Source organism: Electrona antarctica, assembly GCF_951216825.1.
Source record: "Electrona antarctica genome assembly, chromosome: 7".
Taxonomy (NCBI): domain Eukaryota; kingdom Metazoa; phylum Chordata; class Actinopteri; order Myctophiformes; family Myctophidae; genus Electrona; species Electrona antarctica.
In genome coordinates this window covers 48,373,894-48,400,484 of record NC_136812.1, presented here as the reverse complement: position 1 = coordinate 48,400,484, position 26,591 = coordinate 48,373,894, and the positions used below count along the sequence as shown (strand labels likewise).

The window sequence follows — 26,591 nt, the reverse complement described above, 5'->3', positions numbered from 1 at the left end:
AGGGTATGCGTGTGACATCATCATCATACACCGGAAGGTATGCAGGAAGGCCTACTGAGTGGCAAAAAACTATAGTTTCTGGCCTTGACGGCCCATACATCTGATTGTATTAAACAATGTTAAACAACGTTAAACTCACTTTGCCACTCGATTTGCCATCGGCTTTACGCATGCGCATACCCTCTATTGGTACTAACAAAATGTCCTTACCAAAAGTAAAAGTACCAATTATGCAGAATGTCCCAAGTTTTCAAATGTGTTTTGGAAAATAGCAGATCTACAAGCTTATCGGCTATTTTCAGATGAAATGTATAGTGGTTATTGGATAATCAATAACCACTATACATTTCATTTGAAAAATATACATTAACCGTTAATGTATGTTTTGTAATAATATCAATAATCTACAAAGTAACTCAAGTTTTCAAATGAATGTACTGTAGTGGTGTAAAAGTATAATATTTGCATCTGAGATGTAGTGGAGTAGAAGTAAAAGTATTGGAAATGTGAAATATTCAAGCAAAGTACAAAAACCTCAAAATTGTACTCAAGTACATGCTAGGCTCGCACTAGGCACGCATGTTGTGTCGAGCTTGAATGACGTACCCGTACCTCCGGTAACCGGTAAAGCTCACCCCCAAAAAACACCCCTGCCACCATCCCTCCCGCCGCCCGCACGCTGGGGGCGGTTCTGGTATTCGTGTATTTAATAATATTATTTAATAGGGTTAGGTTTTGGCACCGTTTGCACTGAGGTTAAGGTTAGGAATAAGATTATGTCTGCGCATAGTTTACGGAGGTTACGTTTAGGTCGGAATACCAGGTAGAGTGAGACCGCTCCGAGGTCGGCGGATTTGCGCCCGGGGCCGCTGTTTTGGGGAGGCAACCGTTTCGGTATTCGTACCACCCACCACACTCCAACCGCGTAACATATTGTTCTTTAAAGCGAAGCCTCTCCCGTTGAAATGTGACATGTTTGCGTAAAGCGGGGCCTAAAGAGCATAAAGAAGCTACTGTTTGGCACAGTGCCTCTGGGGCTTTGGTGACAAACGGCAGCGTCTCGTATTGTCAACAACTGTCTCAACTAAACCACAGGTAAAGCTGACGGGGAGCCCTACCTCCCCCCCAAAATCCAACCTCCTTTTGCCTCTCTCTCTCTCTCTCTCTCTCAAGCCGGCCTCTCTGGCATGGTCAGACTTGTCGGAGGTGGCGGAGAAGGTTTGAGGGCAACGCAGGGAGCATTCCCAGAATTTTATTGTTTGTGGGATTAAAAGAAAATAGTATAAACGCCAGGGAGGTGCCTCATTAGTGTGTGTGTGTGTGTGTGTGTGTGTGTGTGTGTGTGTGTGTGTGTGTGTGTGTGTGTGTGTGTGTGTGTGTGTGTGTGTGTGTGTGTGTGTGTGTGTGTGTGTGTGTGTGTGTGTGTGTGTGTGTGTGTGTGTGTGTGTGTGTGTGTGTGTGTGTGTGTGTGTGTGTGTGTGTGTGTGTGTGTGTGTGTGTGTGTGTGTGTGTGTCCAATGTTGGATTTGGAGCAGGTTTCTGCCAAGTTGTGGGCTCGCCTGTTTACCTCTCTTGATGCCACAATAGCTCCATACAGGATGGAGAGCAGTTAGCCTTGGCTTGAAATTGTTTTTGAGCGAGCGAGAGAGGTCTTAAATAGTTGTTTGACTGAACGGCAGCGAGCGAGAAAGGTCTTAATCTCTTAAATTGTTTTTTGACTAAACGGCAGAGGGTGAGAAAGGTCTTAATCTCTTAAATTGTTTTTGACTAAACGGCAGCGAGTGAGAGATGGTCTTAAATAGTTGTTTGACTGAACGGCAGCGAGTGAGAGATGGTCTTAAATAGTTGTTTGACTGAACGGCAGCGAGCGAGAAAGGTCTTAATCTCTTAAATTGTTTTTTGACTAAACTGCAGAGGGTGAGAAAGGTCTTAATCTCTTAAATTGTTTTTGACTAAACGGCAGCGAGTGAGAGATGGTCTTAAATAGTTTTTGACTGAGCGGCAGCGAGTGAGAGAGGTCTTGACCCATTTTGACCTGAGATCAGATTCTAAAAATGTCTTCTACATCCTGACAGTTTTCTGAAAAAGCTATGTTTCTATGTCAGATGTTCTTCGATTTTTCAAAAAATAGCAGACCTACGAGCTCGTAGCGCGCCACTCGGTGGCGCGCTATGAGCTTGTAGATCTGCTATTTTTCAACAGCTAAAGCATAACATAATGCTAACACCAAAAGGGGTTCCCGCCCAAAATGGGTTAAATTGTTTTTCACTGAACGGCAGCAAAGTGAGAGAGGTCTTAAATTGTTTTTCACTGAACGGCAGCAAAGTGAGAGAGGTCTTCATTTCTGGCCCCGGCCTAACGAAGTTACACGTTTGCGTTTGTTGCTCATTTGTAAACATTCCAGGAAAGGCTACCGGTCGGCCCGGGCTGAATGCGATCGTTCTGAGGCCGTGATTGGCTCGCTAAGCTTAAGGCAGCGGAAGGCCCTTTTTACTGCCTTCAGCCCCTAGAATGAACAAGTTTATGATTATGGAACAATAAAAAGAAAAAGGGCAGATTTATATGCCTCTGATCACTGGCCCCGGCCGGCCCCCAGCCTTTACCCAGACCAGGTTTAATGCTCCCGTTTATGGCGTGGAAACAAACATTGGCAGTATTTGGAGAGGAGGAAGGAATTTGAAACGTGGGAAAGCAAGGGAGTTTTTCATTTGCTGATGCATTGTTGTCAAGGCCTTTCCTAGAGATCATAGTAGCCACATTGTCATCTTTCTTCTTCCTTGGAGCGATGGCTCTCCCTGTAGTTAAACCGCCCTTATCTCACAATGTTTCAACATTTCAACATTTCATTTCAAACCTCTTATCTCCCACCCTAACCCTAACCTCCCACGGGGAAGCACACCTAAACCTAACCTTAACCCTCTCCCAACCCTCAACGCACCCCTCACCAACCTTAATCTGGTCGTTTTAACGCACCCCCTCACCAACCTTAATCCGGTCGTCTTAACGCACCCCTCAGTACTATGCAGTAAGTAGTATGCACCCCCCATATTCTAACTTTGTGTGTGTGTTTCTTCCCCATAAATGAACACCCTACTTTATCACACAGAGCGACGTGTTTTGAGCTTATAGTAGATCTGCTAGTTTTGAATTTAAAATCCTGAAAAAGGAACAGTTTTTGGACATACAGTATGAGGTTTCCAATCCGACAGAGACGGCATACTGCGTAACCCCCCCCACCCCACCCCCACCCACTGTTGTTGTTGTATAGTAATAATTGTCTGACAGCCCGTGGGGCATATCCTCTTGAGCGGCCGTCCAACCCAATTCAATTTCAGGTTATCACTGAAAGAGCATGAGAGAAAGCACGTCATTTAAAATGGATTAGTGGCTGGGTCCGCCAGAGGCCACATCCCTCCCTTTTCAGCTGAAACGTTGAATACCCTGGGACTGGATGCCGTGTTGATTTCGTTGACTAAAAAACTGTGCTGAAAAACGTTTGTCGACTACCTTTTTTTTCACAGACTAAAACCAAATAAAAAACGAAACTATGATTGATGACGAAAACTAAGACGATCTCTTAATGTTAAAGAGATCCAGTATTACTAAAAGACAAGTCATTTTATGGTTGGAAAATAGCAGATCTACAAGCTCAAACGCACAGGTTCACCCTGCTGAGCACACGTGCTTTTTTTATTTGATTTTGTTTTTCAGGTTCACCCTTTTCTTGCAATAAATTGCATCACAGTTTCACACTCGGGTGCCGCCGACCACTTTAATGATTGTTTTGCCACTGAAACAACTCCACCAGACCAAATTCAGATTCATTAAGGGCCTTGCTTGTGTACAAGAGTTTGGAAACAATCAGCGCCGGGATTTCTTTCAAAATAGAAGCCCCCCCTCCCCCCTCCCACGAACCTTAAATGTTAACCCCGGCTGACCTGGGCCCTCCTGTGCAAGAGGAGGAGGCTATAAGCTCTTGATCCTGTGATAAATGGCCCTGTTGAATACAGAGTCTCATTAGCAGTGAGTTGGCAGGGTCCTGCTATTAAGCCACAGCTAGTGACACTATTATCTTTTAACGCCTTTCCAGTTGGGGGGCTCTTTTAAATTTCATCCAGTGGTTCCCAAAGTGGGGTCCGGGCCGGACAGAGAGTTCCAGGGGTCTGCAGCTAAATGATGATTAGGAACCAAATCTGTAACTCTTGAGTGTTTGGTTCCATTTGTACACTCTGAGTTAAATGAAGCTGCTTTTATCCAGCTCGAGACAAATGAGCATTTAAGTCTGACAATGATGTACAGTGCATGTATGCTTTTATTACTTTATATTAACTTGTATTACTTTATATTAAGACCATTTTCCGTTGTTGTCCCCACCAGGCCGAAGGCATGGGGAGAGAGTACGTTTTGCACTCTGTCCGTCCGTGTGTGTGTCCATCCGTGTGTCCGTCCGTCTGTCTGTTACCAGCTAATCTCCGGCACCGTTAACCGGTCGATGCCAAACTTTGCACACACACTCCCTAGATGCAAACGATGAACTTCTGCCTCAAATTTTCCAGAAAGGTCTGTTATAGCGCCACCAGGAGGCCGACTTTTGTAACACACATTTTTGGATATTACTCCTCCAGATTTTGTCCAGAAATCCCGAAAATCGTTACACAGTATCTATATAGTCATGTGTTCAAGACGGATCTGTCCGATATTTCATATTCCATCCTAATTGGCTAACATTGTTTGCAGGATTGGCCCGTTTTGAACAAAAAGCCTAAGATCATGAACGCAGCGTGTTTTTGGGCCTACAGTATATATAGCAACATTATTATTTATTTTGTTTTGTAATTTTTGAATACATATTTGAAGTTTCTTAGGTCAGGATTTAGATGTCGTGTTTAGAATCGGCCTCAGTCCTATAAGACTAGAGATCTTCCCTGTCCTTGGCCCACCTCCTCTCAGTCGTGTTCACATATGGAGGTTTGATGGTAATATTACACTTGGGCTTATTACCGTCTCCAGGTCATCAGAGGCCGGGGGCAGGGGGGGGCAGGGGGTCGAGCTTGACAGTTATTTAACAAGCTTCCCAGCTGGAAGTTATTTCAGACCCCCCCCCCCCCCCCCCTACAAACCCAGGCTAAAAGTACGGGAGTCTCCGTCCATACGCACTAAGAGTTAACTGTGGCTGGCGATGATGAACATAGCACAGACCAAATATAAACTCCTTTATTGTCTCTCGTGTGAATTCTTCAGGCATTTTATCCTGCATGCATTTAGTCGTTGCAGACTAACCCCTCCCACCCCCCCACCCTTCATGGCCGTTCTCTTCGGTTGAGTTCCATCCCATCGTAATGTCTTGGAGAACAGTAATCTTTGCTTGTTCGGTTGTATCCGGTTTAACGTTGCAATTATAAGAACGAAGAAGGTGTTTTCATTGCAACAAACAACCTAAAAGAAGACGACAAAGTATCTAAGAAAGTGGGGTTTTTTTGTGGGAGTTTTGTGGGTACCTTTTTTTTCTCTTCTTCTTTTAACGACAAACTGGGTTACTGGCTAAAACCGGATTCAGTTACAGACAGTATTTCCGGGGCCAGCATTGCAAACGGAGAGCCGCCGCAAGGCATTATGGTCTATGTAAAAACCACACGCTGAATACACTCCAGCTTGTAGTTAATTAGGCCCACCAACCGAGAGCCCCCCTGTGGCGTCCACGTGTTGAGGAGAGGACATCAGCAGCAGCTAGAGAGAGAGAGGCTGTGTGTTAACTCCACAGGCTGGAGGAGGTTATGCAACTGGTGACACAGAGAAAAGAGCACTGTTGCCAGATTCTGTGAGGAGAAATAAGCAACCAGGTCTTATAGGAAAACAAGCCCAAGAGAAGCGAATGAGCCTCTCCGACTCCAAGATAGGCCACGTGAGCACTTTAACCCATTTAGAGCTGACGTCGAAATAAATTAAAAGTCTTCTGAAAGAATATATATTCAAAGATCTGTGCCACATTTTTCAAAAATAGCAGACCTACAAGCTCGTAGCGCGCCACTCGGTGGCGCGCTATGAGCTTGTAGATCTGCTATTTTTCAATAGCTAAATAATGCTTAGTTAAAACTCAAACGGGTTCCCGTCCAGAATGAGTTAAACCTATATAGCCTGCATCGGTTATACCACGGGTGTTGGCTAGACCTCACTCTCGCAGTAACTAACTAACTAACATCGGTTGTCTGAGAATAGATCTACAAGCTCACTATGCGACGCAAAGTGGCCCGTTGTGAGCTTGGAGATATGCTTTTTTTTAGGGGAAAAAAAAAGTCTTGAAATAAAATGTGAAATACTCTTTGAAACTTCAAACTTTTTTTTCCTTCCAGATGGGGATTAGGGACAAATACTAACTTGGGGGTTCATGTCTCACGACGATATTTGATAACCACTAGCTGGTTGAAATAATACATTTCAAAAATCAGAAGCCCAAATCAGATACTACACTTTAAAAACAATACCCCCCCAAAAAAAAAAAAAAAAAAACGCAACCCGCAACTACCTATATTTACAAGCAACTTGAGCGGGAAACGAGGCCCAAAGTCGCTTATAATAAGCAGACTTGGCAACGCCGGTGGTGGGCGGCGGCAGTTCCTTGGGACTGTTTACAGGGAAACTCGGTGGCAAGTCGAGGCCACTCGGCTGCTCAGGGCTCTGATGTTAGCCCTGGAGAAACAATAAGACACGTCCCCATCGTTCAAGCTTGCATCTTTCTTTCTGTTCGAACGACGTCTGAGTTTGTGTGTTTTGGGGGGAGCTTTTCTTTCCTTTTTCTTTTTGAGCGTGTATGTGTCCCTGTTGTGTCAACAAACACTGCATCGCGCTCCCAGACATAAACGACTAGGTCCCGACAATATTATTATGAGAGAAGAAGAGAAACGGGCCCCCTTCATGTTCATCAGAGAAATAACGTTAGCCCGTTTAGACCTGAGGACGCAACTGTGTCGACCTTATAGCTTTTTAACCATTATTTTAAACTTTACCTGTTCAAAAATGGCAGATCTACAAGCACGTAGCGCGGCACTCTGTGCCGTGCTACGTGCTTGTAGATCTGCCATTTGTAGATCTGCCATTTGTAGATCTGCCATTTGTAGATCTGCCATCTGCTATTTTTAAAAAAATGTGTGAAAATCTTTGAATATATATACTGTTTCACAGCGAACTCAAAATATTTACTTCTTGCGGGGTCGCCGGAAACAACATATTTTGAGATGGGGCGCGTCGGTGGCCAAATAATGCATATCATTCTGGGGGGGGGGGGTGTCCTTGACATGAAATAGTTTGAGAACCAACTGACATAGGAACATATGGTTATTCCGAAAACTGACATGATTTAGAAGACATTTTGTGTAGAATCTGGTCTCTCGGGTCTCAATGGATTAGAGCATTTCCAACATCCTTCCATTGTAATGCTGGGATGATGATGACTGCGTGCATGTCAGGACTGGGGGGGAGGAGAGGGGAAACCAGTCAACATTTCTCTGTGTGTGTCACAGTCGGTAACACACACATATTTCCTTCCAAGTATTCGGAAAGGAACTTGAAGCATGCGCTAATCCTAGCCTTTTAAGTTTCACCTCGCTTATCTCATCTCTTCCCTCTTGTGTCATGCCAGTCCTCCTTTTTTGGGGGCAGCCCCTCCTCCGTAACGTTTCCTCGAAGTCTTGCGATTCGATACGGCTGTTATTTAACAGCACCGGGCGTACTTGTTATCCAATCTGTCACATTGGTCACACCTAGCAGTGGAAAAGAAAGTCACAACAAGGAAGATTACATCACTGTCGACTAGAGACTAAAAGACTATGACATTTTGATGTTTACTCTACTAAGACTAAACTAAGAAACCATTTCAGATGACTAAAATAGGACAAAAACTAAATGGTGTGGTTTTTTTTGTGGCTTTCGCCTTTATTTTATATATTTTATGGAGGGACAGACAGTAGGCTGACAGGAAATGGGGAGAGAGATGGGGGGGGAAGACATGCAGTAAAGGCCGTCGGGATCGGGAGTTGAACCCGCGGCACACTGCCAGACTGGATTACCAGCCAAGGTGCCTGGACCGCTGAGCCATGGCCCAGGCCACTAAATGGTGTGTTATTCAAAAGACTAAATCAGACTTTGCTGTCAAAATGAACACTCTCCTAATAATCCCCTCCATCGTTTGGTCAGAAACTCCACATGGCGAGCACACCACTGCCAAACATTATTTCCATAGCAACATTGTATTGACATTTTGTTTTGGAGCTTACCAGTCATATAAATGATACGTGCTCGGTTTGCAAACCCCTGTGTATTGTCGTCGTCCCCCCCTTCCCTCTGTCCTTAACCATCCTGTCTGTCTGTCACTGTTCAACGCAATGACAAATGACTTCAAAACAATCCTTAAATGTGCTGCTGTGATCAAATCTGGCTTCTAAGAAGTGGAGGAAACATCGTCCCAGAGAAGTGATTCAATTTGGAGCAGATTCACCTGTCATGAGAACGTCGCTCTGGAAATAGAGCAGACAACTTCATTAGCGCCAGGATCATGTCCGTGGCTTGATTCAGATCAACAAAAAACAAGTTATTTTTAACACCCTTATGGCCACCCTAATTAACAGTGGATTGTGCCTTCTACCTAGGCACTATTCACATTTTGAATTCATCATTTTAATGCCAATAGAAAATCTGTGATATACACACTATCTCATTTTCACGGGGCAATCGTATAGTATTAGACACCCAGTCCTGATGGTGGCGGTAACTTCACCATTATGCCGATTTTGACCGAATATCGTCATTAATCGTCATTTCCGGTTAAACGGCACATCAACATCCGCTATCTTTCTGCACTGTGTTACAGTCATCTGTCCGCGATGCTATGCGATCGTTTATTTTAATATCTAAGTCAGATTATACTTTCTTTCTCTCTCTGTCTTTCTTTCTCTCTCTGTTAATTTCTTTCTTTCTTTCTTTCTTTCTTTCTTTATTTCTGTCTTTCTTTATTTCTGTCTTTCTTTCTCTCTCTGTTTCTTTCTTTCTTTCTTTCTCTCTCTGTTTCTTTCTTTCTTTCTTTCTTTCTTTCTGTCTTTCTTTCTCTCTGTCTTTCTTTCTCTCTCTGTTTCTTTCTTTCTTTCTTTCTTTCTTTCTTTCTTTCTTTCTCTCTCTGTTTCTTTCTTTCTTTCTTTCTGTCATTCTTTCTTTCTTTCTTTCTTTCTTTCTGTCTTTCTTTATTTCTGTCTTTCTTTCTCTCTGTCTTTCTTTCTCTCTCTGTTTCTTTCTTTCTTTCTTTCTTTCTTTCTTTCTTTCTCTCTCTGTTTCTCTCTGTCTTTCTTTCTCTCTCTGTTTCTTTCTTTCTTTCTTTCTTTCTGTCTTTCTTTCTTTCTTTTTTTCTTTCTTTCTTTCTTTCTTTCTTTCTTTCATGCAGTCAAAGGTACGATAGTAATAGAGCAAGAAAGAACCAACACTGCTAGTTTGAATATTGACCTTTTGATTAGGTCACTTGAAGTTAATTGTTTGACCACCATTATAATTATTAGTATTATTATTATTACTATTATGGCGGTTCCTCCTATAGCTAGACTCCTGGGTGGGTGGACAGCGCTCTGCTTAGAGCATGACAATGAAGTCATTGTGTAATCGCTGAAGGAAGAAGTGACCTAATTCTGTTCACCTGTGTGTGTGTGTGTGTGTGTGTGTGTGTGTGTGGGGCTCTGTTCATGGAGGCTGCTGTGAGCCTTCACACTGCTCTGCCTCTGCCGACCTCATCTGGTTTAGTGACTGTAGTGCAGCTGCTGCTGAGATGAATAGAGAGAGAGAGAGAAGAGAGGCCATTGTGTTTAGCCCGTTAAGAGCTGGACCGCATCTGTGTCACCTTATAGCTTTTAACCACTTTAACCGTTATCTTAAACTTTAGCTGTTGAAAAATAGCAGATCTACAAGTGCCGCACTACGAGCTTGTAGTTCTATTTTTTTTTTTAACAATCGTGAAAACTTGCAAATCTTTGAATATATATTCTTTCACAGCGAATGAGTCTTTTTTTTTTAACTCATATCTTTGCTTCTTGGGCGTCCCTGGAACAACACATTTTCAGATGGTGGTCGGTGGCCAATTCCATAATTATTTTTGGCCTGGTCCTTGACATGAAATAGTTTGAGAACAAATGATATATAGATTAGAAACATAAGGTTTTTCAGAAAACTATCATGATTTAGAAGATATTTTTGTAGAATCTGATCTCGGGTCTCAATGGGTTAGACCAACAAAAAAAAAACCACAGGTCTAATCAGGTCTCTCTCGCGTTTCAAAGAGCCTAGTAGAAGAAGAAGATGGACCCAATCCGTCAGTGCAAGACAGTGCATTCTTCTAGCTGTTGTTGTTGTTGTTGTTCGCGGGGGGCGGCCGCCCCCCTCGCCGTGGCTTTGAGATCCACTTCACAGAGGGTGGTTATCGGCCAGGCGTCTTGGATGTGATTTGTTCAGCTGGCCTGGCCGCCCCCCCGCCCTGTGTTTGTGTGCACTGGGGACTGGGGAAGTGTGCCGGCACATCTGTCTGTCCCCTGGCCCTTAAGCCATTAAAGACCTGAAGAACTGATTCTACAAAATGTCTTCTAAAATCATGACATTCTGGAGAAAAAAAACCCATGTTTCTATAGCAGTGGTGCTCAATATTTCATGTCAAGGACCCCAAAAAATATATGTAATTGGCCACCGACCCCCATCTGAAAATATGTTGTTCCAGGCAGGAAAACCATCTGAAGCAAAGAGTTGAGTTAAAAATGTTTGCTCTGAAAGAACATATTCAAAGCTTTGCACTACTTCAAAAAATAGCAGACCTACAAGCTCGTAGCGCGGCACTCGGTGCCGCGCTATGAGCTTGTAGATCTGCTATTTTTTTCAATAGCTAAAGTATAACATAATGCTTAAAACACCAAAAGGGGTTCCCGCACAAAATGGGTTAATTGGAGAACACGTTGGGGTTTTGACTTTGTTAAAAAAAAGTGTCATGTGATGAACTTGGACAGAGATTGAGGAGACCGCACGTGTCTCCCCCTTTCTTTTTATTTATTTTATTTTGTATCTTTCACTCCAGGCACGCTGGTATCTTGTTTTGGGCTAGATTGATTGATTGATTGATTGATTAAATGTCCTTGTTTTGGGCTAGATTGATTGATTGATTGATTAAATGTCCTTGTTTTGGGCTAGATTGATTGATTGATTGATTGATTAAATGTCCTTGTTTTGGGCTAGATTGATTGATTGATTGATTAAATGTCCTTGTTTTGGGCTAGATTGATTGATTGATTGATTGATTAAATGTCCTTGTTTTGGGCTAGATTGATTGATTGATTAAATGTTTTATTAACATTTTGCAGCTATACATTAATGCTAAAAAGATAGCACAGAGATCCCATAGGGCTTGTTTCCATTGCGGTCCTCCTGCCTGTGTATTCAACCTGAGTGTGTCGTCCCCAGTGTGTTGTGGGGGAGGTTGTATATTTAAAAAAGGAAAATAATTGTATATACATTTTAATACAAAAACAACACAAACCTAAGACACACGCTGCGACTTGCGAGCTTGTAGATCTGCTATTTTCACTAGTTTGTGTCCTGGGCTAACTAACTATGGTCTAATCTCTCTTTTGAGGTCGCGGCCTTAAACGTTTGGGAACCACTGGGTGTAGAGAGAGGGGGGGGGGGGAGTCTGGTGATAAGACATTTTTTACTACCTAACGAAATTGTAAAATTATCTAAGAGAGGCAAATATTGTGCTATTTCTTCACAATATCTTACCTGTGTAACCGAGTCAAACACAATGTGACGCCTCAACGCCTACATTCCAAGTGCTTGTCAGGGTGGCGGGTGGGGGGTGTGGGGGGGTTCACGACCTCAAACTGTTTGAGAGCCACTGGTGTTGAGCAGTGGCTCCCCAAGCTTTATAGCTCGGCTTCACGCCGCATTGTGAGCTTGTAGATCGGCTATTTTCCACTGGTTTCTTCGATTTTTTTCTTTCATCTCTTCACGAAATTACTGAACAAAATCATTTAACCCGTTTAGGCCTGACCTCAAAATTTAAAAAAAATATTCTAAATCCTCCAGTTTTCTGAAATAAATATTTTCACGATTTTTCAAAAATAGCAGACCTACAAGCTCGTAGCGCGCCACTCGGTGGCGCGCTATGAGCTTGTAGATCTGCTATTTTTCAATAGCTAAATTATAACAAAATAATAACAATTGAGCAGTTGAGACGAAGAACCATCTCCATCATTTTGTTCTGACCCTTTCCCTGAAAAGGCCTGTATGCCCTGACCCCTTATCCATCATTCATTCTGACCCTTCCCTGAAAAGGCCTGTATGCCCTTCCATCATTTATACATAATCAGTATGGACCTAATGGTTATTTGTCTCACTCTCAACTGCTCAATTAAAAACCAAATGTAAGGAAACAGATACTAAGGGGACCCACAACAATGTGTCCGTGACCCTGGGGAGCGTGTTAAGGGGGGGGGGGGGGGGGGGGGGTCGGTAGCACGTGTGCAGCACAGTGTGTCGGTCATCGGGTCAGATTGAAGGCTAATGTCATGTCGTGTGGGTGACACGCAGCTGAGCGGCGGTCCTTATGCAAACCGTCACATGTTCGGGCCCTCCCCCAGAATATAATGTACAGCTCCGATTGTTTTTTTTACGTTATGTTTGGATGCCGACGAACCACACAGGATGGTCCGTCTGCTGCTGCCCTCCTTTCAATTCTTACGGGTGGTTTTCAACCTCTTCTCATATCGAGGCCCATTACATTGTCTATTCTGCATTTGAGCCACGTTTGATGAGATTTAGCCTCTCGGACCCAAAACTAAAGAATATGTACCGTACACATTTCCATGCTGTATTGATTTGGTACCAGTTATAGGAGAGCTAACAGGAGAAATGAACAATTCTATTCTATATTCTCTAATTGTGTAGAGTTATTGTAAATGAAACTTCAATATAATGTTTAACAATAATTTAACTCTTGAGAGTGTAAAATGAAACCAAATTCATTTTCCCATTCTGGGCGGGAACCCCTTTTGGTGTTAGCATTATGTTATGCTTTAGCTATTGAAAAATAGCAGATCTACAAGCTCATAGCGCGCCACCGAGTGGCACGCTACGAGCTTGTAGGTCTGCTATTTTTGAAAAATCGAAAGAACGACTGACATGGAAACATAGCTTTTTCAGAAAACTGTCAGGATGTAGGAGACATTTTTAGAATCTGATCTCGGGTCAAAATGGGTTAAATATCTATAAGGGTCCATTTGGTTACCAACTCTCCCATCAGGAGTAGTACCACCTGGAAGTTCCCCCTCGGGGACCACTGGTGGTCCTCGGACCACTGGACTTTATTCTAACCCCTCCACGCCAAATGTCCCAACGGGTCGACAGGTTAGCGTGACCCCCGGCCGTCTCTCTGTGTTCGTCTCTCACATTCCGTCCCAAGGTTGTTGGACATTCTTGTATGTCCTTTTGTCCCGCGTGTGTTAATGGGGAGAGTTCAAACAGGAAGAGGAATGTCTTGTACTTGTCTTTTTTTCTGGTTTATTGGCCCCGGCCGGCAGCAGATCGCAATCTAGTGACTTCCCTGTGCTGGTGGAATGCCACTGCTTTCTTTGGACTGCTCTTTATCACCTTTAACTACTGTTGTGTTGCCACGTCTGCTTACTATAAGCAGACTTTGGGGCTTCTTTTTGCTGTCAAGTTGCTTGTAAATATTGGGGGTTGTAGGGTTTTTTTTTTTGAGGGGGGGGGGGGTTGTTGTTATTATCTTATTTGGGCTTGTTTCCTAATGTTTAAACCAGTGATTCTCAAACATTTTCATGTCAATCAAGGACCCCCCATCTGAAAAGGTTTTTGTGCCAGGGACCCCCGCCATACCAGATTTGTGTTAAATTCGCCAGATATTTGGGAAATGGCAGATCACAGTTGCATCGCAACGCATTGGGATCTTGTAGATCTGCCATTCTTTCAAATCGCTGATGAATATTCGATTTCAATCGCTCATTTTGTGGAGTGGCCTCTTTTGGGCTTGCTTTCATAGACACACGGTTGCTTATTTCTCTCACACAATCTGGCAACAGTGCATAGTGTACCCCCCAGACAGTATAGATGCAAGATGCAGCTAAGGGCAGGGTTTTTAAAACGGCTGTTGGTTGGAAAATGAAGCTCGCGCGTGGCTGCAACTTGCAGCGTTGGCAACGGAAAACGCTTTGCCCACGCTGAAACTTCATTTCCATCCACCAGCTGTTTAGAAACCCCCGAAGAGACGCGTGCTGTAAAAGCTGCGTCTTCCATCTTCTTGAAGCGACTGTCTGGGAGTAGGCCTACCCAAGGACTATTAAATGAGGACAGGAAGCGAAGACCGTACGGAGGACTCCATGTTGCTCCCTGGAAGGAAAGAAACATGCGCAATTGAGACCAAGGAAGCTGAACGCGGAAGTGTTTGCTGCATATAGCCCATTGTGCATGTTTCTTTCCTTGCAGGGAGCAACATGGAGTCCACCGTACGGTCTTCGCTTCCTAACCTTATTTAATTAACCTTTGGCCTACCCACCCCACACCCAGTAATGAGAGGACATGTTTGTCATTGAAGGAGAGTCACCACGTGTCCTGCAGACGCCAAGGAGTTCGCCCCAAAGTGAACGGTGCTGCTTATTTTAATGTGTCATGAGACACAGGCAAACAGATCTCTGATAATGTCAAACTGCTCACATAGGCCTATGAATTTCTTAGAAGGTGTAACTAATATTAACCCCTGTTAGTAATAATCTTTTGTCGATGCTATCTTAACAAACCTAATGGCACTAATAAGTGCCGTTTTTAGAACCGGTCACAAGTAGCCCGCCTCAATTGCATTTACAACTGTGCTCATTTGACATTGTAAACGGGTATACCGAAAAGAGCGGGTTACACCTCCATGTAAAATGGCTACAGTATACTTTGTCCAAAATGTTAACTAAAATATTTAGAAAATGGTCTCAAAGTAATGTATTGTAAATTAATTAGCCTGCCCTATGATTAGAACATGCTTGAACATTCCACATTTATGGTTTACAAACATAAAACACAAAAAAAACAAGTTGAAGGATAACTTTAAGCCTGATAATGATTGCGTTGCATGTTCAGTTTGATTGATTGGATACTTTAACATTTTGCAAATAGGATGACTCAAAAAGCCCCTGAGGGCTGTGATCACATCAAAGCAATATATAGGAATACCCGTTGCATAACTAACTATGACTAACAAAGTAATTTCAAGTCATGTAAGTTTTATTTGATTTTGTTTATTTTTAACCCATTTTGGGCGGGAAACCCTTTTGGTGTTAGCATTATGTTATGCTTTAGCTATTGAAAAATAGCAGATCTACAAGCTCATAGCGCGCCACCGAGTGGCGCGCTACGAGCTTGTAGGTCTGCTATTTTTCAGAAAACTGTCAGGATGTAGAAGACATTTTTAGAATCTGATCTCAGGTCAAAATGGGTTAACCGAGGACCATAATGTCACTTTAGTCCGAATCTAATTGGATAAAATGGCTCTTCCGACTTCTATTTTCACCCAGGCTTTCCAGAATAGCAGGAAAACACAACATGGTTTTAGAACCTTGTTTTTAAAACACTGAACACACCAAAAAAAACACTAAAGGAATGTCCCTTGTAGGTTGGATGAGGACAGGAAGAATACAGTAGCCTTACATAGTGAATCGATAAGGATTCCACAGTACATGCTGGCTTCATTGATTGAAGTATTTATTAACAGATTGAAGAATTACAGTACATTTTAAGCACAACTCCATACAAAAACTGTTAACTGTGGACGACACCATAAAGCATTACACTTGTTTACAATAGGGTCCACCATGTTCAATTCATCATAAATGCTCACTTATCATAAGAGTGATTTTGGCAGCACATTTTGATTTTAGTTTTAGTCATAGTCTCTTGAATAGTTTGCATTTAGTCCCCTGGAATGTTTTACCGTTTGTCGACTAAATATAAGATTTTAGTCGACTAAATCTACAGTTTTAGTAGACCAAAATGTTTTTTGGCGGGCCTTGATGCCGTCGTAATGACAGATTTTACGCATGCTGAAAATAGCCGATATACAAGCTCACAGCGACGTGTTGTGAGCTTGTAATCTTTTTTCCGTCGTAATGACAGATTTTACGCGTGCTGAAAATAGATGATATGCAAGCTCACAGCGACGCATTATCATTTTTCAGCATGCAACCAAGTATAAAATTACTTATACTGGATCTCTTGTCCACTAGTCCCTTCCTAATATTTTTGTCTAGTTTTTATTTGTTGAAGAAATTGTCAATATATTTAGTCTTAGTTTTAGTCACCATAGCTTATATTAGTTTTCATTAAAAGGTAGTCGACGGACATTTTTTGTCATAGTATTAGTTGGCGAAATCAACACTGACTGAGTCGGGAACTACCAGTGTGGTTATAATCATCTGAAGTTATTATCGGTGATACTGATATATGATATGATATGATAATAACTTCAGATATGACTAGATTTAAGACTAGAACTACAGTATGTAACACTGTGCTTATATATCACTGATAATAACTTTGATGGTTAGAACTAGGAACCCAAAGACCTTATCTTATGGCGGTGGTTCTCAACCATCGGTTGACCCCCTCAAGGACCATCGGTAGGCCTTGAGGGGGTTCCAGGTGGTCCCCCAGCTAAACGATGGAGAGTTGGTAACCAAATGGACCCTCTTGGATCTTTAATCCATTTTGACCTGAGATCAGATTCTGACAATGTCTTCTACATCCTGACAGTTTTCTGAAAAAGCTATGTTTCTATGTCAGTCGTTCTTCGATTTTTCAAAAATAGCAGACCTACAAGCTTGAAAAATAGCAGATCTACAAGCTCATAGCGCGCCACCGAGTGGCGCGCTATGAGCTTGTAGATCTGCTATTTTTCAATAGCTAAAGCATAACATAATGCTAACACCAAAAGGGGTTCCCGCCCAAAATGGGTTAACTCTTGAGATTGGTTTCATTTTACACGCTCAAGAGTTAACATTTCTTCTTGTTACTTAATTTACAAGATGTCTACACAACTAGAGCATGTAGAAGGAATCTTATTTTTGATCAATGCCTGCCTCCTACTGGTACCACAGCATGGAATTATGAAGAAAATATTCAAAGTTGTTGGGGCCTGAGAGGCTAAATCTCATCCAATGGTGTCTTAAATGCAGAATAAATGACGCTGACGGACCTTGATATTTTTCATATCAAAGCCCTTTTACCAGAAATTGAGCCACGGACCACCATTTTGATGGCATTTAAGACTTGCTGGCCCAAAACTAACAAAGTTTGTTATCGTTGGATTAGATTGTGTCCACAATTCCATTCTCCATTGATTGAACAGTTGATTAACAGTTTGCAGAATTACAGTACATTTCAAGCACAACTTAATACAAAACTGTTAACCATGGACGACACCATAAAGCATTACACTTTTTTACAATAGGGTCCACCATGTTCAATTCATCATAACATTTAGAGACATGCAAATACACTTCTATATAGCCAAAAAAACAGGAAATCATCATAAACTCTTCACTGGCTCCCTGTGAGCTACAGAATTGATTTTAAGATTGTATTGATTACTTTTAAAGCTCTACATCAGGGGTGCCCACACCTTTTGACTTGAGAGCTACTTTCAAAATGACCAGCTCGGCAAGATCTACCCACCAAATCAATTATTATACCATTGCTGAAAATAGTTTAAATATGCACCTGAGGGGGCTTCGGAATAGTAGAGTTCGTGTTACATTCTGTACAGTATAAGACAAATGCATTTGGAATGGGGGGGGGAAATAGTGGGGGAGAAATGTTTTTTTTTTTTTATATTATCGTTCTTTTTTCTTCAATATATTTAAATGAAATACTCTTTAGGGGTATGTCATGTGATCTACCTGCACAGCCTTTGTGATCTACTGGTAGATCGCGATCTACCTTTTGGGCACCCCTGCTCTACATGGTCTAGCTCCCATTTATATAACAGACTTGCTGAAACCCCATAACCCTGTGCGCTGCCTCAAATCTGCGGATAGGGCCCTCCTAGTTCCTCTTGCAACACGTCTGGTCACTCTGGGTGACCGGGCCTTTGCGGCTCGGGCACCTTTTTGCTTTGGCACTCCCTGCCACTGGCTCTTAGGTTAGCAGAATCAGTGTCTTCTTTTAAAACGCTTTTAAAAACACATCTATATGCCAAGTGTTTTTCCTAATATTGTTTTTAATTGTTTTATTGACCTGTTATTTTCTTCATATTTTATTGTTTCTGATGTTTTGTTGTTTTGATGATTCCTGTTTTATAACCTGTCTGTAAAGCACTTTGTAACTATATGTTTGGAAAGGTGCTATACAAATAAAATTAATTCATTCATTCATTCATTCATAAAGGAGGTAAAAAGGGGGAAAAACATGGGGAAAAAGGTTCAGATTTTACGGGGGCCAGTTTCGAATTGCAGCCTTGTAATTTAAGTAATGCAGATGTTTACAATGATTGTAACTCTTGAGAGCGTGATATGAAACCGAATGGACCCTTACGGGTTCATTTGGTTTCATTTTACACTATAAAAAGTTAAAGAACTAATAACTCAAATACCTAAATAACTCAAAAGTTAAATAACTAATAAGGGTCCATTTGGTTACAAACTCTCCATCCTTTAGCTGGGGACCACTTAAGGAACCCCTCAGGGACCACTGGTGGTCCCCGGACCACTGGTTAAAACCAGTGGTCCGGTGATTAGATTTAAGAAGCCATAGTGTTGTAAATAAAGGACTTATCTTCCAGGGTGCTCATGCTTGGCAGCATGAGTACTACTCATGCTGCCTGTGTGCCAAGCACCCTGGCTTGAGTAGATCATTTGTGGGGAGAGTGAAAGGCAAACTCCTCCCTCAAACTTCCCATAAGACCAGCGCTTTAACACTGGCTCTCTCTCACACAGCAAAACCAAAACACCAGGGAGTCTCCTGAGAGAAGAGAAGAGTTAACGGCAGCTCTCGACTTGACTGGGGGGACATTTCTTTTTGTGTGTGCTCGAATATCGGGGGGAGAAACCGTATTTATTTTTATTGTATTATTTTTTTATTGTATTATTTTTTTGGATACATTTGGCAATTATGCGCTGCACAATGACCTACAGTCTGCCGTGCTCTCCCGTGTGCTCTCCCACTTACTCGGGACGTATGATCGCTTACAGAAAGAGATACATCAGGTATATATTTTGCATGATACACACATTGTATTTATGAATTCTGTAATACTTCTTCTGTCTTTGTTGGCTTCTGTGTCGCGTTAATTAGAAGATTCAAGTTTTTTAACGTAAAACCTGAAACCCTATTATGTCCAACACCGTATATTTTATAGCCTATCAAAAGTTAAGTTGTGTGCGACACTGACTGGTATGATGATGAAGTTGGGCTTTAATTTACGAAGGAGACATGACATCAAATCATTAATGTCATGTTGTTGTCAGAGATCTGTATTTAATCTATATAGCCTAAGATTAAAGACCCTAGATGTAGCCTATTTGATCGAATCGATCAAATAGGCTACGAGAGTCTAAATCTTAGGCTAGATTGAATCCGTCAACATGTTTTCTGGCATCACCATGATGTGAGTGAGTGGTGGTGGTCGAGCCCCCAGCCACGTTTTCTCCCATGCTTGGTTGTTGACGTGCGTGCGCACGTCACGTGCCAGCTATAGATCTGGTCCAGACCACAGTGACCCTGGGCTACGTGCCAGCGAGCAGCCGCACGTCACTCGGTAGTTCGCCTCGTTTTATTTTATGTTTTACATTTCAGTTTACTTAGTATTCTTTTTTGTGTTTATTTGTAAGGTTAATTTGCACCAACAACCGTTTATTTGACACTAATTCGTTACGCGTTGTGTTAACTTCAATACGACAGCGCTCTGTGCTCTTATATCCTCTTGTCTGTCCATTGTACGTGTGCTCAGCACACGTACAATGGACAGACAAGAGGATATATATTAGGCCAAATGAGGGTTTACTTTCCCTCAAAAAGACAAAGTGCACATGAGTCCAGTGGCCAACAACAACACACTGGAGTCACTGGACGATTGGATATGATTCTAAATTAATAAACCATTGTGACTGTTTGAAACAGCTGCACTTAAGTGAAGCTTTAGTTTAGACTTGTGGCTGCACGTCAGTGACGTCAACCGTTACTTGTGGTAAAGTAACTAAGTGCACTTACTCCAGTACTAATAACTAAGTATGCTTCAGAGACATGTGGCTGCATGCATGTTTAAAACGGCTGCCTTTCAATAATCAGGTCATGGTGTTTTTCCATGTCGGACCCATAGTGACCTCTAGCGGCGTGTTTGTTTTTTACACACAAAGCAGTTTGATAGGGCGGTGCTGCTGCTAGCCTGCAACACACACACACACACACACACACACACACACCGCGAAGTGCCTTCTCTCAACATGGATACACAATCATACACATTATAAAGCCTTTTCCCCCCATTTTTCTCGAATTAAATTGCTATAATGTGGCGTTAGGACAAGCCATCCGACCGCTGGCAGTAAGTACATGGTTGATTTAGATTAGTGGGGGGGAAGTAACACTTGAGATCATTGTTGAACGCTTTCGCAGTGGCGCCTTTTTATCAACAAAGCATTACAAAGGGCTCTACAAAGATAATAATGCATGCTATGTGTGGGTGACGGAGCGTTATGTGACGTCTGTGTCATTTGCACTTCCAAGACTTCTCTTTTGGATCTGTGGGAGAAGTTACCCAGACGACGACAACAATGAAAGGAAAATGCATGGTTAACGGTCCCTCTTGATCGCTGCCTGGGTGTGGTTGATTAGCAGCTTGATTGTACTTAACAATTTATTAGAAAACATATTTGATTGGTCTCGTTTGTATTGTGTTGCATTATCTAGATATAGTTGGTTAAACTGTTCGCCCCACAAAGAGGTCCATGCTACTTCTTTCAAAGTTTTGTGCACTTTGTAATTTATTGAAATGACTTTTTTATTGTAGCTGTGTAAGGCTCTTTGAAACCTTGAAACTTAAAGACATTTGATTGGGTTTTGTCAGTATAATAATGGCTCCTCCTCAGTGTTTACTCAAGCAAGGGTGTGTCCTTGTCTGTGGTTCTGTTTGTTTACATTCTCAGGTTTAAATGTGCACTGAGGATTTATTTTATAGTGTGCGCTGCTGTAATGCTCATGTGAGCAACCAACCTATCCAGGATGATTTGCATAGTGTATCTTTTAAGTGTCAGTTGATGTGCATGTACACACACACAGCACAATGGTGAGCTCATCATTCTGGCATTTTGCATAAAGTTTTCTCCTCGTGACTTCACTTGGCACTGCCTCTCTGCTGTATCTCTTCTGCTCTCCAATCGTGTCTCAACACAACAGCACTGTTTAAACTCTGCGTTTTGTAAATAAGCACCCCGGATAAATCCTCTTAATAACATCCCAGGTGACACGAAGCACGCCATATAACTGTGACCTTCTCTCACCCATGTAAACAACACGCGCGTCCGAGCGCGCGCACACACACACGTGGTCTGTTTGTGCAGGAGCTTGGGAAGCATTCAACATTCTATGGCTTGATGTGTCGTCTCTCTGTCGGATGGAAAACCTCACGTGTCCCAAGAATCTGTTACCATTTCAGGATTCATATTGAAAACTAGCAAAAGTAGCAGATCTACAAGCTCAAACTGTAAACTGTAACAGCTGAAATCAATAATCTATATCAGTATTCCGATATTAACCTTAAGTGAAGGCGGGGGCCGCATGTGGCCCCCAGGCTGCCCAGTTGCCCATGTATGGTGTTTAATTTAGGAAGGGAAAAGTTGGAGATACGTTTCTACACCGATATAATCTCTGCTCAGCCAATACTTCTATATAGGCCTATAGGATATATAGATTTAGTTTTTCTTTGAACTGTTCAAGTAGGATGACCAGATGACGTGTCATTCCCGAGGCTTGTATGCAAGTCACTGGTGTGCAGTTTGTTATCTGGGAACCCTTAATTGGGAGGAAGTGTTTTCAGCTGGTCATCAGAATGGAGATGATATCGCTCGGAAGAATGCAGTGAGTGAGTGCCTTATCTCTGTACTCTGTAGTAACTCTATCCTCCTCTCTCTGTTCACAGTACGTCCGGTGCCAGCGTGGTTGCCATCGATAACAAGATTGAGCAGGCGATGGTGAGTGTTTGTGTCATCACAATTTGTTATGTTTTTTTTCCTGTTCCATCTCAAGCGGTGATGAAGAAAATGTTGCCTCCGGAAAGTCATGAACAGGGGTGGGGGGTGGGGGGGGGGGGGGGGGCAATATTGTTGATTAAACTTTAAATCCTGTGTTTATTATTGCGAGGGAAAAATGTGAAAATGTTGACATGATACTTTCCCCTCGGGTGTCTTGTGTGTTGAGAGCTCACTCTCAAAGGCTAAGAATAATTGTATTGAATACTTTTATTAGTCGGAAATGTGTGTAGGGGAGGTACAGTCGGACATGAACCCGTTTAGGACTGAGGCCCATTCTAAAAACACCTTCTAAATCCTGGCCTAAGATTTCTGGAAAACTTTAAATATTTATTCAAAAAAATTACAAAAATTGTATGTTGCTAATTATATACTGTACAATATGACAACAAGAACCCCCAAAAGAGATTCGCATCTTGAATGGGTTATGGCGGAAGGGATAAAACTAAAAGCCATTCCATTGTGGTCCTGTGTATTCAATTTATCAACATGGCAAAAAAAAATAACACAATAATAGTATACATGTCACATGGATTAAAGTCGTCGTGACTGATTTCAGTCATTTGGAAGCGTGTTGCACACCGAAAATAGCCGTTCTACAAGCTCACAACACGTGTGTTGTGAGCTTGTAGATCGGCTATTTTTGGTTATTGGTTACTTTAAGATTAAAGGGTATTTGAAATGGCATGTATACATGTTCAGAAGCATCTTCCATAAACATGAACGGTATCAGAAATGTCATAAAAAGCAATCTGTGGTTGACTGATGTGGATTACAAACATTATGGGATAAAAATCACACCCGTGTGAACGTGAAGTGAGGGGCGGCGCTCTTATCGTAAATTCTCCATTCATTGTCAATGGGAATTTAATGTCTGTGTAGTATAGGACGAAAATCTACACTATAGCTGTGAATATAGGAGAGGCTTGCACCCCTCAAAAATGTAGGGGGGAGAAAAAAAAGTGGGAAGCAAGAGTTTCTTGGGGCTAATTCCAGTCTCTCTCTCTCTCCCTCCTTCCTACCAGGACCTGGTGAAGAGTCACCTGATGTACGCGGTGCGTGAGGAGGTGGAGGTGCTCAAGGAGCAGATCAAGGAGCTGTTCGAGCGGAACTCGATGCTGGAGCGCGAGAACGCCGTGCTCAAGTCGCTGGCCAACACGGAGCAGCTCAGCCTGGTGGTGTCGGCGGCCAGCCAGGCCGTGTCCACCAGCCTGTCGTCCGGGAGCATGTCGCCGCCACAGCAGCAGCAGCAGATGATTGTCCAGCACTACCCGTCCACCGCTAGCCTGGGCGGCGGCGCCGCCACCAACAACAACAACAACTTGCCCAACGCCTCCCTGGCTCAACACGAGGGAGGGCAACAGACGGCGCCCGCCCATCATCAGCCCGGCTCAGCGTGATCCCCGCTCCCCCCACCACCGCCGCCCCGCTGATCAGACACTTAAAAACACACACGCATACACATATCTCCACGAGAGGTGGAGGACCCTGTAATAAAAAAAGCAGAAAAATGACATTTTCTACTACTACTACTACTACTATTACCGCCTCATCTCCCTCCCATTTGGCTCCTCAAAGCGAAAAAGGCTCCGGTCGCACGTGCGCGCGCCGTGGCGATTACGAGCCGTTGCTTCAGCATGTTTGAGTGGCTGTGTTTTGTCGGGGGGGCCCTTCCTAGTATTAAGACAAAATCACGTGCTGTCCTGTGAGGAAGTCTTCTCCTGGTTCAGAGTCTGCAGGGAGAGAGAGAGAGAGGGGTAGAGAGCAGGACCAGGCAGGCAGGGGAGGAGGGGGGATGTGGAGGGGGCAACCCCCTGCGTGTCCACTCTGGTTCTGCAGTAAGGTGGGTGATTATGGGAGGCGGGGGGTCCGGTGCACAAAGAGCTTTTGGTTTAGGTGGCGGGAGGGGATCAGCAGCGAGGCTTGCAGAGTAAACCCGAGTAGAGGGGGGGGGGGGGATTGGAGGGTGTGGAAAACCCCCTGCCAAATCCCGGAGGGGGTCTTGGAATGTCCTATAATCCGCCGCCCCCCACCCCCTCAAGCTACTGCAGGGCCATAAGAGGCTGCAGGGGGAAGGGCACAGAGGAGGGGATTTGCCCCCTGGAGCGACTGGGGGAGTCGTGAGCCTTTTGCTTAAAGTTCATGCTGCAGCAAAACGTCTGTGTGTCGTTTCACCCCCAAATCCCCAGAGCTGCCGCCGCCGCCGCCGCCGTCTTTTACTTTTGTGACACAAATCAAAAACAGAAATACCTTCATTAGTTCCGTTTTTACTGTTCGCGTTTATTTATTTCAGGGCTGCTATTTTCATAATGTACAATGAACAATGTCACAGAAAAAAAAAATACTTATATCATTCAAAACAAACAAAAAGAAAACTTTCTCTTTGGTTCTTTTGGTATGTTAGAAACGGTCAGGTTTTCAAATGCTAGTCTTACCGCTTGCATAAGTAGATCCCAAGTAGGCAATAAGTTATATTACATTTAAGACTTTGTTTGTTCTCACGGAATAGTTCTAACACTAAACGCAAGAAGTTGCATTAGATGAAATCCAGCTTGAATGTACATTTTGTAAAGTGTAAAGTATTAAAAAGTGCAGAGGGTTTGTACGGGAGGAATGCCTTGTTCTTCAGATATGAGATGTTTCGATGAAGAAAACTATGATTTTTCTTTTTCCTTTCTTTTTTTTTTTTGCTATAGTTTTTTGTCAAGAATGAAATATGAATGAAAAATGAATTGCCATACTTCCCCAACCTTTTTTTAGGATTCTACTTGTGCATATATATATTATATATATATTCTTTCCGGGCTGGGGGTGAAAAGCTGTGAAAAATCGATAGATCTACTTTATAACCAAAGACGCAAAAGCTGTGTAAGTCTTTTATTTTTATTTTTGTTTGTTTCATTTTTTTATATATATATTTTTTCCTACTTTCTTTTTCTTTTCTTTTTTGGTCACTGTTTAGCATGTCCTGCATGATCTATAATAGTCAAACCACTTTTCATACCTCACGTTTTTTTAATCCAGCACTCTTTCTATCACGTCTGTGAACGATGGTAAGAGAGAGACAGAGATTACGGAGAAGGCTGGAGGAAGTAGTCGGGAGACAGACATGGAAGTGTAAACGGATAGTTGGTGTCCGTGTGAGACGGTGGAGGGAAAGGTCTAGTAGTGTGAAACCCGCTGGTCAGAAAAAGGAGCCATCTTTTTTTTTCTTTTCTTTTCTTTTTTTTAATTCATTTAAATGCTGTTTATTTTTTTTTATTTCATATGCACAAAAACAAAGGTTTTGTTACATTGTTGCAGATTTTGATGTATTTAATGAACGCAAAGTTTAGATTTTCAGATTGTAGTGTACCAACACATACTGTACTAAGCTTACGCACGCAACCCCCTTCACACACACGCACGCACGCACGCGCACACACACACGAAACAGCAGCCAGGCAACAATACCATAACATAGCAAAAAGACAACCAAATCTCACAGCTCCAGCTTCTAGAACCCGGTCGATTCATTCATTCATTTATTATGGGATGTCCTGTGTGTGTTTCCATGTCGTTTGTGCCTCCCTGTGCCATCGCTCCGCTGTGGGGCGAACGAGCAGGTTAATATCGCCGTGGCTTAAAAGAGAAACCAAACCAAGATGGTCTGTAATCAGTACAATCAGTCATCTTTTTTTCTTTTTGTTTTCCAAGATGGACTTTGATTTTCTTTTCTTTTGCAGCTGGGTTTATCTTCTCTTTGTTCTTTTTACTTTTCTTTTTTCTCTTTTTGTGTTTTTTTTTTGTTCTTTGAAGGAGATGCCGTGTACAATACATGCCACGTGTACTGTATGAAAGTGATCACTGAGCCTTGGAGGAAATATCTTAAAAATGATGCCCTTGTAATGTGCTGTTCGAAACGATTTTAGTTTTCAGTCAAAAATAAATTACTGTTTTATTAAAAAAGCGTGCCTCTGGCTTCTTTTTGTGTTTCGTTCTGATTTTGACAGCAATTTGTTTTAGTCAGTCTTTTGAATAAAATTCAGGATTATTGATATTTTAATCATCTGACATGTTTTAGTTTTAGTCTAGTTTTGTCGACAATAATAATGCATTTTTTTATAAAGCACTGTCATGGGACCCAGCTAGGCTAAACTAAAAAGTCAAGTTAAAAGCTAGGTAAAAGATAAATTATGTTAAAGTATTTTTCTGGTACATTTTTAAAAGCATCATTGGACTGTGGTGCTCTCAAGTGCAAGGGGAGGGAATTCCACAGAAATGGGGCTGTCTTAGGCC

At 42.5% G+C, this 26,591-nt stretch overlaps 1 protein-coding gene across 1 annotated transcript; it reads left to right on the top strand.

Moving 5' to 3' along the window:
- The first annotated feature begins 19,142 nt into the window (after positions 1–19,142).
- On the top strand, positions 19,143–24,085 carry LOC306927191 (uncharacterized protein). The gene is made up of 3 exons (XM_079506878.1): positions 19,143–19,274; positions 22,205–22,256; positions 23,339–24,085. Exons 1-3 carry the CDS (start codon positions 19,180–19,182, stop codon positions 23,711–23,713), a joined length of 522 nt encoding a protein of 173 aa, XP_079363004.1. The 5' UTR covers positions 19,143–19,179; the 3' UTR covers positions 23,714–24,085.
- Positions 24,086–26,591: the final 2,506 nt, after the last annotated feature.